Source organism: Micropterus salmoides, unplaced genomic scaffold, assembly GCF_014851395.1.
Source record: "Micropterus salmoides isolate LMB-PRFRI ecotype aquatic unplaced genomic scaffold, ASM1485139v1 Ms_hic_scaffold_17, whole genome shotgun sequence".
Taxonomy (NCBI): Eukaryota; Metazoa; Chordata; class Actinopteri; order Centrarchiformes; family Centrarchidae; genus Micropterus; species Micropterus salmoides.
The window spans coordinates 11016326-11036766 of record NW_024040817.1 but is presented as its reverse complement, the minus strand read 5'-3'; the positions used below and the strand labels follow the sequence as shown (position 1 = coordinate 11036766).

Genomic DNA, 20441 nt, shown 5'->3' with positions numbered 1-20441 from the left:
GCTGAATGCCACAGTCAGACCGAGTCAAACATGGAGTGTCTTGTCTCAACATCAACTGTGTCCTTTAAACTGCATAAATATCTACAGTACAACTTTGCAAATGACAAGTAAAATACAAAGCACTTGCTGGCTTTAAATTGTTTAATAGAAAACTAATTATTTTTGTGGCTGCTAGTCACTTTGGCAATGAGATAAGCAGCTTCCAACATGATGTATGAGAACTCTGGTTTGAAGTACACTATGTCAACATCTGTTATTTACTCTTTCAAGTGCCTGTGCACACAACAAGTGTGACATCAACACAAATACATTCATTTTATAAGTCATTTTATAGTGTACACTTATAAAAACACTTAATTACAAATGAACAGTCATTTGAGGATTTGATACAGTCTAGTCGTCTCATGATGCTACATTCTTCATCTTTCTAAACAGTACACATCTCTTTCAGAGGTCTAAACCTATTAATGTGTCTTTGTATGTATCTGTCTATTTCAACTTGTGAGGAACTCCCCCCCCCCCCCCCCCCCCTTTCTGTTACCATGTAATTCTGTTCTGGTCCCAAACCAGAGGCACAGCTCCTCTTCTTCTCTGTGTATGTGTCCGCGCATGCAGGCTGATGTTACTAGTTAGCAGTCGTCAGTCTGTCCAGATCATGGACCTTAAGACGGTCAGTGTCAGTCATCATCATCCTCTGAGGAGGAGAACATCACTCCGTCACTGTTGTTTCGGTAACAGCGGGCTAGTAGGCGCAGCTGCTCCAGGGCCTCCTGGTAGTCTGTTATTTCAGGACCCTGGGAGAGGAAGCTGGGGGCCACACGGCGGATGTCGAAAGCGCTGGCACCACGATGCAGCTCCAACAGCCACGGGCAAAGTGCTGGCGCAGACTGGAGGGAAGTCATGATGGGTGCAGAGGAGACCACAGTGGGTGAAGCTGCAAGATAGAGATTTTTTTATTAAAACATCAAATCCAAGCTGAAGAAAAGCCGTTTCAAGCTACAAAAAAAAAAGTAAAGTAAAATAGAAATATGCTTACAGCCAGGCAGGGGAGGCTGGCTCTGCAGGAAACCTTCAACACTGAGGGACTGACTGAATATCTGAGGGAAAGGTGGCGTCAGTTTACTGGGAGTAGACACCAACTGCAGAGCCCTGAGAGAGTGAAGACCAGTGTTGGGTTAAAATATTTAGTTTACTCTAAAGATAAACAGAGATTTGTTAGTTCACAGCATGTGACAGCGCGGGGACTCACAGAGGAGCTGTAGGATAGAAAGATCTGATGTAGGAGGCCAGGACGTCTTCCCCACTGTGGAGGCTGTGCAGGGGGGTGGGTGGCTGTGTCCCTGGAGCCAGAGAGCTGATGGAGAGATAATGATTTAACACATTACAGGAGAGTTCAGTTTTAAAGTTATGATTGGGAGGTTGTTTAATGCCCGTTTCTAAAATCCATTTTCTTACTTGATAATTGTACACAGAACTCTTAACTGAATGTGGTCTTTCTATCTCTACTAGTTAGTAAAGTAACCTGACCTCATGCAACTGTATGACTTGATGAAACACTTACATTCTGATGGATTCAGTAACTTGTAATGTATGTAAGCTAAGAACAAGGTCACTTGGTTCATTTTAGCTATGTTTCCATACATTAATTTGCACCTTTTAAACTCTGACTTATAATTTTTCAATTTAACAATATATAAAGCTGCTGTATGTATTTCAACGTTTTAAAAATGTATTTAAATTATTGTTAAAGTACAGACATACATGAGATACTGTCTGAAAGCCTCCGCTTGTCTTTAAATGATTTATAAAAGTATAAAGTTATGTCACTATAGACACAACATGCTCAGTGTAGTCACCGATGTTTAAGATACATTTTTAATTCTTATGTTTAAATTTTGTGAAAGAATGGTACATTACAAATGTATTCATGAAATTCTGACCTGATTAGTCTTTGGCCCTCAAAGCCTTTGAGTGTTGTCCACTGGCCATAGCATCGGCCATCGTTAGGTTCAGAGCAAGCGGATAGGGGTTTCCAGGGCAACGCATCTGTGCAGGCACTCAGGGCGTCAGGGAGAGAGCTGCCATGCATCATGGGAAAGGGGAGGGCACCATAAGCAGCCACCACCTACAATTTAAATTACACCAGGCACCATAAGCTCAGAGTCTTCTCTACAGAGACGTGAACATAACGTAAATAATAACAGGACTAATCCAGCAGCAGTTAAGTCACCTTTCTCCCAGACACAGCCAGCGAATCTGCCACCTGCCACATGGGGACGCTGTTGTTCCTCAGCCTGTAAGGCGAAGTGAGGGCGTCCAGGGCCAATGCCAGGACAGAGCTGGAGTGGTACCACAGTGAGGGCTGGGACAGAGGAAAGACGGGGACAAACAGATGTTGTTAAACCATGATGAAAAGTAAAAGCACATATATCAGTGTGTCTGTAAGTCTTAAAATGTCCTTAAATCATGTCTAAACTCAAAATCTTAAAAATATTATAGTTAAGTTAATGTGGTTTAGTGCTAGTGCAGAGGTCAGAAAGAGTTTACTTTTATTTTTATTTCCATTTACAATCATGTTTCTTTATTAAATATGTGTATTTATCTAAATTTAATGAAAACAAAGTCAATAAAAATGTCAAAATAAGGCATTGAAGAAGTCCTAAAAATTATAAATTTGACCTAACGAAACTTTCTATCACCTCATATTACCATAAAACTTCACTTGAAAAGTTAAACAAAAACAGTGAACGCTTACATCATAAGTTAGGTGGGGGAATGCTGTGGGGGAGGAGGGTCGTCTGCCAAGTCCACCACGCAGGGTCAACGGGCAGAAGAAAGAGCTGTTACTGGCCAAGTGGACTGTCCCTAATGCACAATTTAATTGGTGGTAGAGGTCCTTCATCGGAGTCTGGTTGAACAGAAACAACACCGTATGTACAGAAGCCCATTTAGAAAACAACAGTTTTAACACAATCTCACACAAAACAGTTAGAGATAAAACAGCCAGAGAGATCCTGAGTTGACCGAGTTTGTGACTTACTGAATCTGGGTGACTGACAGGCACTAACCCCCAGGTTAGGATGCCTCTTCCGCCATAAGAGTCCTGTAGCATCTCTGTGACCTTTGACCCCAGGCCTGCAAAGCCATCAGCCAGGTCACACAAAACCTGGAAACCCTGAGAGGTAAACAGGATACAGAGAGAGGAGAGAGCAGTAATGAAAAGGATTGGTAAGAACAAAAGAACCTCTGAATGAAACTGTATGAGTAGATGGGAATGAAATACATCAGCAATAAAACTGGAAATGTAAAATACACTACGTGTTTTTATTATAATATAGTAGAAATTATTTATTGGGATTAAAAACAGGTAACTTACCTGAAGGTAATCACATTCCTCTACAAAGAAGTGTAGTTTGTCCTCCAGCTCCTCGAGCACTGACCCCTGCAGGAGAGCCTCTCCCTGGCCAAAAGCCTCCAGACGATGAGCCTCCCTGAACACCCACAAATACAAATATAGAACTGTGTTGAGACTCATACTGTACCAATTGACTATAACACAATCCAATTATTGACGTTACACCATGCCTTCTTTTAAATCAGCTGTGAAAGGTTTAGAGATCGCTACTTAGGGTGCAGTCAGAAGTGCAGCAAGATTTAAAGATTCAGCACACAGAGAGCAGTCTGTGATTCAAGCACAAATATTTGCAAAGCCTGACATCTACTGGAGAAAAGTCAGTATATTTATATTTATATTATGTTATCTCGTGCTCACTCTTGTTATGAAATGTTAGTCTGGGCTTAATGATGTTGTTGTAAAGTTGTTCATCATCATTCTCACTTGTCAGTGTTCATCATTAAGGAGTTTTTTACAGGGAGCCTCCTCCTCAGTTTCTCTGCGAACTTAAGATCCAGACATCCAATTAAACTATATAGTTAAAAATGACCAAGATCTAGAAAGTGTATCATAAAAATGTGGCTTAAAACTGGATGAAGAGTCCATTTCTGCCAGACAACCAAATGAAAGTTACATACTGTATCTTTAGGTTCTCCCTGATATGCTTTAGTCTTCATTTGAAGCTTTGCCTCTTAGTAGAAATTCTATAACTACACTGATGTGATGTCTTCCCCTCTTTTGCCCATTTTAAGTCTTTGACCATGGGATGTTAAAATATGGTTTTCCATCATTTGGACTTGTGGAAGAAATATGAAAATGTTACAAATAGGAATTTTATTCTGGAATAAAACGCGTTCCCTCATTTTGTTCAACTAAGCATAGGAAGTCTTGACATTGCACTTTACCCATCATGGTTGTACTGGTGGATGACAGAGATGGTGCGAGGGTGCAGGTGGATCCTGAGGAAGTCCGACCACACCTTCACGCTGCCCTCCAGCCTGTAGCCCTTTTGGACTTTAGCCAGCTGTCTGTTCACAGTATCCACTCTCAATCCAGCTGCTGGTGGGAGAGTTTACAGAGCGTTAACTTGGATGTCATGCAGAGTTTAAAAAAAGGTTTATTAAGGTTTTTCTTACCTGAGTGCCAAGGCTGGGCACTAGATAAAAAATCTGCTTCATCCAGGATTTCCCCTTTCTGGAGACAAAAAACAGCTGTCAAGATAAGACAATTATTTTTTTGAGAATGTTTACATGAAGCTACAGTAGTATGCCTCTACTGTAGGATTAGAATTAGAAGCAGTATGGAATCCATCAAGCTAGTAAATCCAGGCTGTGATGGATAGGTTTGCTCTCTCTGCCAGTAACCTGCCATGACTTGGTCCTACCCTCTTCTGAATATCTACTTGGCAGGTAAAACAAAGCAAATGTAGCTAGAAACCTAAGAAACCTTTGATGAATGATGAAAACAGAGTCTGCCCTGTTTGGAAGCCGACAGTTATGCCAAAGCTTTGGAAACTGTACTTTTAGTGATGATTTTTGTTTAATGTTGATTCAATGACTTAAAAGCTACTAAATGAAGATACTTATTCAAATATAGAGCAGCGACGAGACAGTTTTCATTTAGCAAACAGCTCTACAAACTGTAAGTAATGCTGCTTTTTTATTCCTACCGTCACCATCTCGAGACAATATTGTGATGGAAAATCTTATGTGTCATTAAGCTACTTGTCCGTTTTATTTCTACCATAAATACTCACATCCAACTTGTCCAGATCTTCAAGAAAGGGGTTCTTCACAGGAGGACTTTCTTTGTGCATCGTGAGGCTTCCCCCCCTGCCAGATGGAGCATGTTTTTTATTTGAAAAAAAACAACACCACCAAGCAGTGTCCAAACAAAGACTCTTGGGTTAATAAGAAAGGAAACTGTGTTGGATCTAACATATCGATCAATGGTGGTTTCATTTAGTATGTAAAAACCACTGTATGGATTGTTGTTGTTAATCTTACAGTATTTCATTACACCAAAACAAATGTGTAACAGAAGGTGCCAAAACAAACAAAGTGCTTCATAGAAACTCCCCAAAATGTTGAAAAGGTGCAATAATCCCCTAGTGATACACTGGTGACAAAATAGGTTGGGCCCTGAAATCTGTAAACACACAGAGATTAGTGTACATACAGAGACTCTCTTATTTACCATGTGACAGCAGAGGTGTCTTTACCAGCATCATACAGGCTTCCCTGCAGCCGTAGAGTCCGAAGACTTCCTGTTACAGATGAACAGAAAGCAGGTGATTCACAAGCATCATACACATCCAAATTATTTTATAAAACCATAAACAAACCTTTGATAATGTAATTAAAGAAGTACACAAAAAAGCTAACATTGAAATCAAAACACCAACGTGATAGGAAAAGTCACCTTTGAGATCCATGGCAATGAGTCGAGGTGTGTGGGTGACATGTCCGGCCAGAGTCTGTCCTTCACGAAACACAACGTCGCTCTGGATGTCACCGGGTGGCGTCTCTGGATCATACGATAAAGACGCATCCTGCAAACAAATACAAGCCCATCGTCATTTTGTTTCGTCACAGACCATGAAGTATGAAAATATGACCAAAATTACCACAATGCATTCAGCTCCATCTAAGAAGATACGGTCATCAGCATCGATACATTAAATCTGACAGAACTCTCAGTGGTGAAAAGAAAATAGACTGAAAACCAACAACTTGTACACCACTATTAGTTCAACATGAGGATGCACATAATAGTTTTTATAAACTCTTAAGATGCACTAAGATTTTACAACAAAGTGTTTCGCTTATTGCAGACCCTTACAGAGAAAAACATTGAGGTTGTTATGACCAACTGAAGTCCAATTAGTAGCAGAAATAGAATATAATTAGGATATTCACATGGAGTTTCATTTGTTTCAGACATTATGACATTCAGACGTTATGTAGGCATTTATTCTGGGATAGCTGGTAAAACATATGGGGCATTGTGAAGAGGACTCATGGCTGTTTTCATGTACATTTATTCTGAACAAGTGGTGCTATAAAATGGAAATCATACAAAATATAAATGAAAACACTCACACTGCATCAATAACAAATTATGTTGATTATGCTTTGTCGATTAATGGATGAAAAGAAATAGGAAACCGTTTTATTATACAATTATGGAAATAATCATTAGGGCTTAAAGGTTTTGTTAAAATAACTACCATGTAAAGATACCTGGCAGAGGAATAATCTAAAAGTGGTAACACACTTGCCCAACTTCCTTAAAAGGTATAAAAGGTTTTAAGAGGGAAGCCCTTGTGTGGCAGATGTTATTAGAACTTTGCACAGGAGACATAGTTCAGCCCTGCAGCAGTATGTTTGGAAAACACTCATGTGGGCTGTGCACTCACACAATTAACTACCTCTAAAGGATATCTTATCTGCTGGATGCAGACTTATACAGGAATATGTTTTATTGTTTTGTATCTTAAACTAGTGTATCTCACAAATTTCTGTCTAAAAATGTGATTATCTGATCACAAATAGACTAATAAGCGAAGTCATTCTGCTTCCTGGGCACCATCATCTCCCTTACCAAGAAGGCCTAGCAGAGGATGTACTTCCTGTGGCAGCTGGAGAAGTTCAACCTGTCAAAGACAATGATGGTGCACTTCTACACCGCCATCATTGAGTCCATTCTCACCTCCTCCATCACCATCTAGTATGCTGCTGCCACCACCAGGGACAAGGGCAGGCTGCAGCGTATCATTCGCTCTGTTGAGAAGTTGATCGGGTGCCATCTTCCAGCCTTTCAGGACCTGTACGCCTGCAGGACTCTCTGGCAGGAGGCTGCGCTCCATCAGGACCAAAACCTCCAGCCACATGAACAGTTTCTTTCTGTCTGCAGCGGGCCTCCTCAACAAGGCCCAGGTTTTTACTCTTTCTATATTTACATGTACTGTTAAGCACCAATATATAACGTTACAATGGCAAATTCCTCGTATGTGAAAATGTACCTGGCAATAAACCTGATTCTGACGAATTAGCATCTTTAGCCTTTAGCATCATAAACCCTGGCGGCTGACATTATCTTTATGTTCTTACTCCTGTATGGCAGCTTAATTATATCGCCCGTCCTCGGTCTGTTAAAATGACTTTAACTGTTCGCCATCTCTACAGCTCAGAGCAGAAACACAGTGTGGTCTCTAAAGTTTGACAACACATGCGAAGCTAACGCTAGCTAGCTAGCGTCGCCGTTAGCCGTTAGTGTGTTCCTCACCTGTAAATTCCACCAGTGAGTCCCAACAAAGTTTGAATAGTGTCCCAACTGCAGAGTGATGACTTCTCTACAAACGCTGCCCATCGTGACGGAAACCAACAATCAGAAAAAATGATCTGCTTTGAACATGATGGGCATGTTTTGAAATGACAACACTGAAGAGCGACTACCTAACACGACGTTGTGCTTCCTGTTTTGTGATTGGTTGGAAGAAACGTATGAAGAAATGTGATTGGATGTACAAATGACGTTTGTGTACAAGTCTGGTTTCACCGTGCCTAGCTTGCTTCACGTGCTGTCCCTGCAAGCTAGTAACTTCTCGAAGTATTTGCAAGTTTCCTAAAAAATAAAATAAATAATTACGGTTTTATGTGCATTTTTTATTGAACCTACAGATGTCTAAATAAAGTATGCAGATTAAATATAAGAAATTGTTGCATGTGATGCTATTGAAAATATTACAAAAGCGATTTTTGCTAGGAAAATCATAATTCATGAGTTCAGAATAACAGCTGAAGTCAATTAAATATCACATTTGGTGTTATCTCTGTTTCCCTTTTAATGTTGTGGGTTCCCCACAGGATTTGAGTAGTGAATAGTTAGTCCCTTATATGGTATGTGCCCTGCTTTCATCAGACAATCTACTGTAGTCTATGTATAATGTGCAGCAGTGTAACATATTTGTGATTGGCCCCCGCTGCAAACATTTTTCTTGTGCCTCTCACCCCTAAAAGCTTGTTCGTGAACACACGGCGTACAGACACAAAACGACTCTATTGCAAACCTGCACCCCTGCTTGACAGTAGCCAAAGTGCCAAAGGCAAATCTCACAGCCTGTCCTCGACTCAAACCTGCTGTCTCTGACTGGCAAACAACCGAAATAGCTTTACCCAGCCTACAGTAACAAATCAACAGAAAGTAGCTGACACAGTATGTCAATAACCACAGAACAAATACCTATCAAGACAAACACAGCAACTCATTATGTCAACACAGTATGAATTACTGGAGGCATCTAATCACGATCCACGTAGCAATTGTTGCTCTCCCTCCTGGGTCCTTGTAATCAGCTGGGCCCCTGCGCATTGCATGGTTGCACGTAGGTACTTGCACCACTGCTAGTATGGGCCTATACTGTGAGCAGTAAATCAACTCATCTCCTTAGATATATCATATATGCACAATAATTTGGTTCACATCGAGCCCATAATGCAGCCAAGTGATTCAAAAATTCACTTTAGTTCCATTCATAAAAACCTAGCATAAACACTGTATGAAAACCCTCAGAATAAACTAGTGAGACGTGGTCTCTGTAGGACTATATAGTAAAAAGGATTCTCGGAACAGCTGAAAATACTGAGCAGGACCTTTAAAAACATATCTGATTTTATAATTTTTCTCATGGGGATGTTTTTAGTGCTGATGGTTGCATAAAGCTCATCTAATTAAAGTTACTGTGTGTGGAGTTTTGATGTTGTGCCTAAAATGCCTAATAGAAAAAAAAATATATTATTATTAATATAGCATGCTTAAAATGATTCTGATGACATATATTTTGTTTTATAGAAAAATGAAACAATCCCACTGCAGTCAATGTGTTGTTTTCAGCCACATCACCCCAAACAAATGTTCAGAACCGACATAGTGGATTAAAAGTTGAAAAGCAAAAAGTCAATTTCAATAAGAGCAGATGACCTTTACACAAGACACGTTGTTGTTTCCCAATTTCAAATTCATTCACCTTCTAGTTTTAGTCATTTAATGTGAAAACAATGGATTTAGACAAGATGACTTCCCTTTTAACAGCTGAGTATCTTTATTTATGAATCCTTTTTCAGAGGTGGTTTTAAACAGAAAAAATGATGGATAAACAGATAGTCCAGACTGCTTGATTACAGGATTTTACATGTTACCACTCATCATGGAGACAAAAGGCTGAAACCAGTTGCTCAGCTCCTCCATCTTCTCCTCCAGGGTGGATCGCAGGTCTTCGGCGGTTTTCTCGAAGCGCTCCTTGATGTCCTCAGCTTTGGTCTGAATCTTGTCCTTCACATTGTCCACTTGCGACCTCAGCAGATCACTCAGGGAGGTGATCTTTGCCTGGACGTTGTCACGCACATGAGCAAAAAAAGGGTCGAAACGTGTCTTCATCTCCTCCATGTTGTCTGAGGTTCTGGACTGAAACTCCTCAAGGTAGTTGGCAACTTGTCTGCGAAAAGGCCAGAACAGTTTTAACTGAGTGAAGAATAAGATTCAAAAACATCCGATTTATCACACTCCTTTAGCACTTAGTATTTTGTAAAGAAAGTGTTATTTTATATTGTATAAATTCAAGAATTCAGACCCCTTCACCTTATAAAATGTACCACTACAGCAATGTAAATTACTTACAAGTAAAAGTCCTTCATGATAAACATTATAAGTAAAAGTATGGAAGTATAACCAGCAAAATGTTCTTTCTCACAGTATATCAAATTAAAAGTAGTGTTATCCTATGTGTCCCTGAGCAAGAGACTTAACCCACAGTTGCTCCAGAGGTGTGCAACTTCATGACATATATAACAAGTGCAAGTCGCTTTGGATAAAAGTGTCAGCTAAATGAAAAATTATTTATATATTAATAATATTATTATCTATACATATACTGTATATCTATTAAAAAAAAAACTGTGAATAGCCTACAGTCTCAATCTTGATAAAGATCAACGGACTGTGAAAACAATCGGGACAACGATGGTAACAAGTCCATGAATTATTGTTCTGTACTTGACAAAGTCTCATATGGTGGCTATAAATGTATTTATGTTTTACAACATTGAATCAAAGTAGATTTAATTAGGCCCTTTAATTTCAAAGTGAATTATATTACTTACAAATAAAAAATGCAAAATAATGTTGTAAAACAATAAAAAGTCACTTATTGATTTATTTCAATTGCTGCCTCTAGTGTTTGTTGTCTGACAATAAGAAATATTAGAAAAAGGTGAAAAATGAGATCATATGAACAATTGAATATTTCTTTTTAAGGAAGCAGATGTGTGTGCAGAAAAGTTGTCACAGATACCCCACAAAAGATTGCACATCCTAAAAAACAAATATAGAATATTTGTCTCATTAGAGGTCGAGACACCAAATCCAACAAATCAACATTTGGTTGAAAACTCTTACATTTGTGTGGGTTTTTTTGTGCTGCAACTAACAATGATTTCCATTACTGAATGATCTTCCACTTATTTTGGCATTTAATCGAGAAATTGTTTTAAAAATAGTTTTAAAAAATGCCGTTGTAATTTCCTAGAGCCCAAAATGACATCTTCAAATTCCTTTTTTTTTTGACCAACGTTCCAAAACCAGAAAATATTCAATTTGCAATTATATAAAGTAAAGACAAGCAACATGGCCTAATATTCATGAAGCTGGAATCAGAGAAAGTTTGACATTTTAGTTTAATAAATTACTTTAATGATTAATCGATTATCAAAATAGTTGATGATTAATCAACATATCGTTACAGCTCTAGCACTCAATTCAGTTTGCTTCAACAGGATAATTCACTCACTATCAATACTGCATTCTGGGAACAGATATTCAAAACAAACAATAATAATAATACAATGTAAATTTGTATCAAAATATTTCTGATACTAATTCTGAACACATCCTCTCAGGAGAGCCCAATAAAGACTCAATAAAACAATTAAAGTTTAGTTAAGTTAGAAAAACTTTCTGAGCCTCTTACTGGACATCAGCCTCCCGGTGAACGCTGCTCTGCGTCAGTGGATTTCACTCACCTTTTGATCTCCTGTGTGTCCTTGTTGAGGCGTTTCTTCATCTTGCGGGTGTAGGCGGAGACTCTGACCTTGACGTCATCTGTGTTCTGCTCCATCATGGTCTGCAGCTCCTCGCTGTACTTCAACATCTGCTCCCGGCCACTGAGCATGTGTTCTTGGAGTTTGCTGAACAGCTTCTGCAGTTCCATGCCCAGGCGCTCTGCAGACTCCTGAGTGTAGGGAGCCAGCTTGATCTCCAGGTCGTCCTTGTACATGGCCAGCTCAGACATACTGTCCTGGATCAGGGTGCTGTCGGGGGGTCAAGGTAGATGAGTTTAAGGATGTTGTTGGTGTTTTTGTGAAACATTCTGGATCCAAAGAGGGTTAGGACTGAGGTGAGAGCAAAAAATGCCTTTTCAAGATGAAAACAGGAAATAAAAAGCTTTTTTGTTTTCGTAAAATGTAAAAATAAATCTAAAAACTAAATCTCGGCAGAGCTGTGGATGTATCTACAGAGCCTCTGTTAGTACTGAGCCCTTCCATGTCCAAGAAATCACAAAAGAATTTAAAGTGAAAACTTGAGTAAAGATTCAGTTGTGGCTGAGACGGAACCAACAGAAGTCCAAATAAGATGTCAGACAAGTGGACGAGTTCACTGCAGGCCTCAGTCAGCAGCTCTTTAAATGTCTCACCTCAACGACACATGCTGATTAACTTCCTCACACTCATCCGAGGGCTGAATGTGTGTTTTGTAACCAAGCAGAGGTCTAACAGCATTGTGTGGATGCTTTTTACTCCGTCCAACACACTCTGCCGAGAACACAAAGACCCAGATAAAAAACAGTATTTACAGTGATTTACCAACGCTGGAAGAAGTGTTCAGATCATTTAGACCTACTTGAGTAAAAGCAGCAATACCACAATCTAAACATACTCACGGACAATACTCAAGGACTGCATTCAAACATTTACTGAAGTCAGAAGACAGAAGTATTATCAGAAATACTGTATGTAGCTCACTAAAAGTATCACAAGTAAGCTAAAACTAATTCAACAGTTCTGTGATAAATCATCCCTTCATGAAGGTTATCATGTTCAGTTTTTGTTGAAACTGTTTTAGAAAGGTGTTCATTCAACTTTAAGATCATTTTGGAGGCTGCAGTTTGTGCTGGTGTTGAACCGTGTTTCTGTTATTTAGCCTGCTATCACAAATTGTCACAATCTGCTCCTCCTTGACCCCTGTCTCCAGCTCCTTAGGATTTGTTTTATTTTTCATGTCATAAATCCATTGTTTCCTGTTGTATTATGAAACGCTCACTTGTCCTCTTCCCCAGTGTTGTTTGGACTTCTTTGTTTTCTTCAACCTCAACTGTTTTATGAACCTTGGATTTTGCCTGTTCTCTTGGATTTGTTTACCCGTGTTGGTCTGATTTCCAGGGGTTGACCTTTGCCTGCCTCATCATTCCTGTGAGCCTGCTGTACATTTACTTTACTGTAATAAATCTTTTGAACTGAACGGCTCTGCCTTTGTTTTCAGCATTTGGGTCCACGTCCTTGCGTTCCTGCTTACCCTGCTTACACTATTGTGGCACATATTAAGTGTGTATCTTCTACACTTAGTCTTTTAAAAGCAAATTTCCCACTTTGTGTTTCCACAGACAGACTTGCTGAACTGTGCTGAGCTAATATTAACTTAAGATAAACTTTGGAATTTACTTTTGGAGAGAACTGTGGATTTTTATCCCCCATCACTTACTTTGGAGGCTCATTATGAAAGTGTCTTGTAATGGCAAACATGAGTCCAGCTTTCTCTTGACTGAGATCTGTTTGGACATATTTAGTTTTTTGTTCCTTCAACATTACTGTGGTGAGTGGGTTATTTCTCCAGTCAGCATCATTATAATTATATGTACATTTTTATCCATTCCAGTATTTAATGTTTTGAACCTTGGGGAAAAAGGAACTGTATATTTATGCTGAAATTAATTTTGGAGGCTGCACACAGAGGAGGCGTTAGCTGAGACGTTGGTGCTTATTACTCTTCTGCGTTACAAAAACTAAAGATGCTCCAAAATTGACTATATTTTTACTCTGAATAAGTACCAGTTTACCAGAGTTTGCTGGTTTAAACACACAGCTGCAGTGGTCCAGGTGTTACAGATATAAACAAGAAATACAGTATGATCTGTAGACAATGTACAGCTGTAGGAGTCTGTTAAAGCAGGCATGTCTGTAATATATTCACATAGAGGTCGCAAAAATTACTTTGATAACTATTGCAAAATTCATCACCGTGATGTAAATGAACTCACGCCAGTTCCCTGCTGATCTGGGAGCTCTTGATGCTGTTCACCATTTCATCGGTCTTGGAGTTCAGATCTGTGAAATAATCCCTAAACTTGTCGACTGCGACCTCCCAGGAGCTCTTCTCCTCATCCTGAAACACACTTCTTGCATGGCAACCTAGTTTTGACAGAGACAGAAATCTTTATTTAAAATATTAGTTATTGTAAATATTCACAAAATAGAAGACAAGAAATTGGACTAAAGATAAAATACCGTCTTAGAAATAGTGACTGTAACTGGAATACAGATAATTTCATCTAAGGATTTCTTTTCAGCTCTGAAAGACAAGCCACCTTATAAAATCTGAGACCTGTATTTGGACTACATGGGCTCTGAGGAGGCCCAAAGACTGATATCTAGGCTGAGAGATCAGGCCTGGAAAAAGGTCTCAGACCTTTTGAAAACATCAATGAAACACCACAGGTTTAGAGACAACTTGTGACTGTTATTTAAGATATGGTTAACAAGAAGCATTTTGCTGCCTTTATATTATTATTAATAGTGTGAGAGTTTTGGGGGGTGTTGGGGTAGGCTGTATTTTCAAAATAAAAGCCCCAAACGGTAACAAGAGACAACATATATATGTTTTTTTCCCTTTCTTTCTTCCATAGATCTGTTATGCCAGAAAAAGCATAATTGAAAAGGTATATCCCTAAGAAGACATTTTGAACCTGACCTCACCTGACAGGACAGCCAGAGCAAGGATTACAGCAAAGATCTTCATGATGATCAGAAATAAGGACACCTGGAATATCATATAATAAAATGGTTAAAATGATATCAACACTGACATACAGGTTTATTTAACGTTTTCACCTATTGAACATTAACTTCAAGATCTTTTTTAACTCATGTAACATTCAATCATCTAAATTATTGACAAGTTTGTGTTCTTGAGGGATCAATGTGATTTTTTTAGAATTGCTATCCACTGTTTCTTTTTACAAAAGATTTTATTATTGACTAGATTTTATACAGCTAGTTTATAGAAGCATAAACTGTACAAATGATTTGACACAGTTTAAAACAAATCAAAAAGAAAATCATTCTCAAACTACAAAATCAACTAGCTGAAAAAGATTTACAGATATGGTCTGAGTCTTACTTACCTCACTGATCCTGATCTGTGACGTCTGTGAGACTGACTGAGCTTGTCACTCAGTATTTATACATTTTAGGTGGCATTGATGCGATCCAATAAATGACAGGAGTCTTGCTGACCTACGTCCGAAGTTCTCAGCATGAACTGTGTTGTCATCTTTTATTGCTGTGTCAGTGTGTGTGTGTGTGCGCGCGAGCGTTATTTTGGCTCCACGTCGCGTACTGAAAGTACACATGCAAGCACAGATGAGAAATTAGGAACACCCAAAATATCAGAGTTCAGATATTATCTGAACTCTGATATTTTGCATGGGGTTAAAGCCTTTGAATCAAAAGTGCATTAACTGGATTTCAGTACTCACAGTAGAACAGTACTTTAAATAAACTGTGATTCTGTATTTGTCCCACTCAACTGCAGTTTAAGTGTAAAACAAATGTGACTGCACCATCAGATGATCAGAAAAAACTTTTACACTGTCCCTGTCTGTCTGTCTGTCAACCACAACAGCGAAAAGGCCAAAGGTCATTCTTGTATCATATCATTGTCTAGCTGATCTGGTTCATAGTCAGCTTTAACAACCTCTGCCTGCATTTATACAGCTTTTATAAGATGGGAAACCTTCAACTAAACTACCTTTTATACAGATAGGAGTAATCAATGGATAACTTGTCTGCAAGTGTGGAAATGTACTTTGGGCCTTTGTGTTGATACAAATATAAACAGACACGAGGTATTAAATTATTAACAATCACCAGAAGTTTTGTGAACAACATGAGTACTTTCAGTACATTAATATGTACAAGTAAAATTTTTTTTGAGGCAGGGGTCTTAACCTGATTTTCAGGACCCTCCAAAGGGAACGCAAACTAAATCAAATCGGGTGTGAGATGATAAATGCGCAATAAAAGCATAAAATCCTGTTTATTTTTTCAGCTAATTTTCTTCTAGTGAATTCCTGGATAATTTGACCTCTTCAGGGTTCTGACAGGTATTTAAATAAAAACATGATGAGCATGTTTATATACTGCTTTAGTTTGATGAGTTACAAGCCCAAAAGGTTGGGGTTATTTTGTATCAGCTCTGCTCTTTGAATATATGGGATGTTTTAAATACTTTTATAAGCTTCAGAATTGTAAGTTTGATATTTTATGTAACTCTTTCTGGTAAGAAGAAGTCAAAACTCATCATCAAACACATCATCAGAGTCATCCGGGTGGCCCCTGATGAAGGCCACAAGCCGAAAAGTGTTGGTCTCACAATAAAGTTGTTCTTTATACTACAAGTGTTGCTGGAGTTTTGACCTCTTCACAGTTTTTTTCCTTCTCCATGCATCATGGAAGTTGGCAATGTTGCGTCAGAAACCCAGTTGTGTTTCTACAAGATCCTATTGGTAACATCATCATCAAGAAGTTTTAGTGGGAACATAATACATTGTGAAATTGTTTGGGTGACTTTGCCTTCTTTTTGGTGACTCAGCAGTGAAAATTACCCCTCAACTGTTCACTTTCAGCAACTGCTATTTGCTGCTTGATACACTTTTTATTTTGGTTGTTATTTGCATGTGGTTGTTTGCAAAGTTAAAGTGAGACCAGGGGCTGGAGGTCAGGGGTGAAAAAATTAATAATAAGGGCACCAGCTACATGAGGTGGGGCACCAGTGCACAGAAATTTAGGATGTATTATGGCATCTTCAATTAAACAAAGATAAAACTGAAGTTGTTTTTCGAGTGAAGGAAGAAAGATTAAAAGTCAGCACTCAGCTTCAGTCGGTAATGTTAAAAACTACACACCAAGCCAGAAATCTGGGTGTAGTCATGGACTCAGACCTGAGTTTCAGCAGCCACTTTATGACAATTACAAAGTCAGCCTTCTATCACCTGAAGAGTATATCAAGGATTAAAGGACTTAGGTCTCAGCATGACCTGGAAAAACTTGTCCATGCATTCATTTTTAGTATACTCGATTACTGTAACGGTGTCTTTACAGCAGTGGTTCTCAAACTATTTCCCGTCAAGGACCCCTAAACTGACACAAATTAGACCGCGGACCGTCATGTGATAAGATTTTGTCCCAGGATTGCCCATATGGTAGGATTTTGGCTTTAGATGTTTTATTCCAGAAAGTGTATCCAAGTGAAATCCATGACCAAAATAGTCATTTGTTCGGTCACAATGTCACTTATGGACATAGGTGTCATTTATACTGGGGACACTGGGCACATGTCCCCACCACTTTTTGAAATGACTAATTTTGTCCCCACCACTTTTTTAGAGCACTATTTTTTATATAGCTTGCAGTTAAACAACAAATGAAAATGCCTTTAGAGGTTTATTTGCTCATTAAGAAAACATGCAATGCAATTAATATATGGAAGAAACAAGTGTGCATTGTCCAATAATAGTAATTTAAGCTTTATAAAAACAAGCTACAGATGATAAAATGAACCAAAAACGTGCATGCATCAGTAACTTTTTGGCCAAGTTTTCCATTCTCTCCCTGTGAACATGACAAAAGAGGAGAGAAGACTAAATCATGCCTACATATCCCCTGCTTTACAGGTCTGCCTAAAACATCGATCAGACAACTGCAGCTGAGTCCTCACAAAGACCAAAAAAGTGTATCACATCACTCCAGTTCTGAGGTCTTTTCACTAGCTTCCTGTCTGTCAGAGGATTGATTATAAAATGTGCTTTTAGTTTATAAAGCACTGAATGGTTATGGTCATCATCCAGACCTCTCAGGTCATCTGGGATCAGGTCATGGAGAAGCAGCGTTCAGTTCTTATGCTCTATGTATCTGGAACAATCTCCCAGAAAACTGCAGGTCTGCTGAAACTCTCACTTCTTCAAGACGGAAGACTTTTTTTTTACCACTGTCTTTTATTCAATCAAATATTGATGATGATTTGATTAATAACTTATACTACACTGTAGCTTTTACTGTCCTGTTTTATCCTGTTTTTATTTTCTATTAAACTCTTTAATCTAAATGCATTTTTATATGGTCCACTGTTGCTTTTATGTAAAGCACTTTGAGTTACCTTGTTGTTGAAATGTGCTATTCAAATAAACATGCCTTGCCAATGGTGAAACAGTTACAAACCCAATTCCAGCATGCAGGGTAGCCTGTATGGCAGGCCATTGCATTTTCTCCAGTTAAAGGGCACTTCATTATGTTTTAACTACCGTAAGGGCATGCAAGAGGGACCCTTTGCAGCTTTTTGCTACGTTTGCTGAACAGCAGTCAATGTGGCCATAAGCAGCAATGATAAGTTCAATGGTAAAGCTTAACAAGAGCACAAGTAGTTGCTATAATGTTTACAAACTGACTCAGTAAATGTAAATCAGTAAATCACTTACACAGAAAAATGTATTTAACGTTTGCTACTGACTGTAGCAGCAAAAGCCCTCACAGTACTGAATTGAGCAAGTGTGTGTGTTTATGAATTGAACTTTTCATTCTTAAGAGATAAATATTTAAGTTTATATTAAGTTACATATTCTTTGCTTTTATTTACCTTTGTGAGATTATCTTTGACGCATGAATGCCTCTGTTTAAAAATGCTGGACATAGTTACATTCCTGAATGTTTAGCCTCCAAATCCATCGATCGATCGTCAATCGCTTATTCTGCGGCCTGGGGGTCGCGCTATCCATTGGACCACTGGGCCGCCCTAGCCCCCAAATGCTATTTTTAAAAATTATTCTTCAGATATGAATATAAGTGACAGCATAAAACACATTTAACCTGTTTATTGATATTGTATTGCAGATGGCAGCTTATAGTTATAAGTAAGTTATAGTTAAATACTGACATTACTTAGAAGGTTGTTTTTCACAGCATCTTTCATCAACATACAAACATATGAGGTATTGCACTTTTTATCTGTCCCATGAACACCACGCTCATTCAGCAGAGATAACTAACAATCAGGCAGTAGAAACAATACATAACTGAGTAATTATAGATGTTAGTCCGTTTATTTGGTCAACTTAGTGAAGGACTCCCACAGAGCAGCCAGCTTTGTCTTCAGGTTCTGGGTGTTGGCGTCCAGCTTGGCCCTCAGCTCCTCTCCGTATGGAGCCAGGTTCTGCTGGATCTCCTGGGTTTTCTGGGTCAGCTGGGTCTCAAAGCTCTGGGCCAGGGGGATCATGCTCCTCTGAAACTCCTCCAGGCTCTGCTCCATCTTCTCCTTCATCTCCTCGGTGTAGGGAACCATCTGGGCCTGCAGCTCGTTCACGCGATTATCCAGCTGCCCCTTCAGCTCCTGGCTCTTCTGTAGCAGGACGGCCTTCAGGGCCTCGGGATCCATGGCCTCAACGTAGGGGGCCGCCTCCTTCTTCAGCTCCTCCACCTGCCTCTGGACGTGCGCCACCATCTCCTCAGCGTAGGGCTGCAGGTTAGTGCTCACGGTGGTCAGATCCTTCTCCAGACGGGCCCTCAGCTGCTCAGCCTGCTGGGAAAATGCAGTCATGAAGTCCTGGGTCAGAGGAGCCACCCGAGTACGGAGAGCGTCGGTGAGCTTGTTGACGGCGTTGGTGCTCTCAGAGATGAGGGTGCTGCAGAGACACACAGACTTTAAATTAAGCAATTTAAATGTAAACATGTTCTGGTTCTCCTCTATGACAGTAAAGTGAATATGTTTAGGATGTGGCCAAAACAAGACATTAGAGGAGGTCATCTTGGGCTTTAGGAAACACTGATCAACATTTTATAGACCAAACAACTAATCGATTAATCAAGAAAATAATGGCCAGATTAATCAAGACTGAAAATAATCGTTAGTTGCAACCTTATTCATCATCTTCTCAAAGATGAACTACAAATTATTCAAACAAAAATCAGTGATGAATAAACTTCCCAATTAGCTTATTAGGTTAGTAGAGTAATGAACAAAAATGAACAAACAACTTTCTGTTTTACTTTTTGCTCTTTTACCGGACTGGTTTAAAGTGGGCAGGGCTCAATAAGAAAACCCCTCAAATATGAAAAGTTAATAATCTTTAACAAGCGCATCTTCAACTCACTTCACTTCCTTTCCCAGCTCCGACTGTCTGATCTGCTGCAGGGAGTCCTCGGCCGTCATGGTTGCCTTGGAAACGTAGTCCCAGAAAGCATCTTTCACCATGTCGACCCGCCGCTCGGGCTGGTTTTGCCACAAAATATTGGCATTGCAACCTGCTGAAAGCCCGGAGGCGACGAAGCATTTATTGTCACATCTTGTTCCAACTTTTTACAAGTTGAGTTTCACCTAAATCAGCAAACCTTACCAGTGAAAACAGCGAGGGCGAGCACCAGGAGGACCTTCATGGCTGACACTGCAGCTTAAAAACAAGCATGCAAAATTAGCTTTTTGTTGTTATTTAGCTCGCAACCTGCAAAGTGACATCCTCTTACTGCTGTCTTACCTGTGTGGATGAGCTGGCTGTTTGGTCAGGGAGCAGCTGAGTACAGAGAGTGTGTTCTGCACTGCTCATGACTGAGTATATAAAGGCTGCTGAGTCCTGTAGAGGAGACACAGGAGTAAAGTCCACCGCTGAGTG

General features: G+C 39.4%; 3 protein-coding genes across 6 annotated transcripts; all 3 read right to left on the bottom strand.

Annotated features, from left to right (window-relative positions):
- Positions 1–127: 127 nt before the first annotated feature.
- msto1 (misato mitochondrial distribution and morphology regulator 1) lies at positions 128–7873 on the bottom strand. Of its 2 annotated transcripts, none has more exons than XM_038725634.1 (14): positions 7682–7873; positions 5816–5945; positions 5591–5660; positions 5151–5226; positions 4531–4588; positions 4300–4450; positions 3377–3491; positions 3041–3175; positions 2756–2908; positions 2231–2362; positions 1941–2125; positions 1250–1354; positions 1037–1149; positions 128–934 (listed from the first exon to the last, which is right to left on the bottom strand). In XM_038725634.1, the coding sequence occupies exons 1-14, from the start codon at positions 7763–7765 to the stop codon at positions 678–680; spliced, it is 1764 nt and encodes a 587-aa protein (XP_038581562.1). In that variant the 5' UTR covers positions 7766–7873; the 3' UTR covers positions 128–677. The 2 variants fall into 2 exon arrangements, with proteins under 2 accessions (XP_038581562.1, XP_038581561.1); XM_038725633.1 differs by having other exon boundaries at positions 4300–4453; positions 7682–7872.
- A 1600-nt stretch (positions 7874–9473) lies between these two features.
- On the bottom strand, positions 9474–15005 carry apoea (apolipoprotein Ea). The gene is made up of 5 exons (XM_038725640.1): positions 14907–15005; positions 14479–14542; positions 13764–13914; positions 11473–11760; positions 9474–9890 (listed from the first exon to the last, which is right to left on the bottom strand). Exons 2-5 carry the CDS (start codon positions 14519–14521, stop codon positions 9584–9586), a joined length of 789 nt encoding a protein of 262 aa, XP_038581568.1. The 5' UTR covers positions 14522–14542; positions 14907–15005; the 3' UTR covers positions 9474–9583.
- Positions 15006–18635: 3630 nt separating this feature from the next.
- On the bottom strand, positions 18636–20441 carry LOC119907935 (apolipoprotein A-IV-like). Of its 3 annotated transcripts, none has more exons than XM_038725643.1 (4): positions 20307–20441; positions 20169–20222; positions 19926–20076; positions 18636–19457 (listed from the first exon to the last, which is right to left on the bottom strand). In XM_038725643.1, the coding sequence occupies exons 2-4, from the start codon at positions 20206–20208 to the stop codon at positions 18878–18880; spliced, it is 771 nt and encodes a 256-aa protein (XP_038581571.1). In that variant the 5' UTR covers positions 20209–20222; positions 20307–20441; the 3' UTR covers positions 18636–18877. The 3 variants fall into 3 exon arrangements, with proteins under 3 accessions (XP_038581571.1, XP_038581569.1, XP_038581570.1); XM_038725641.1 differs by having other exon boundaries at positions 19926–20079; positions 20307–20440; XM_038725642.1 differs by having other exon boundaries at positions 19926–20079; positions 20169–20216; positions 20307–20409.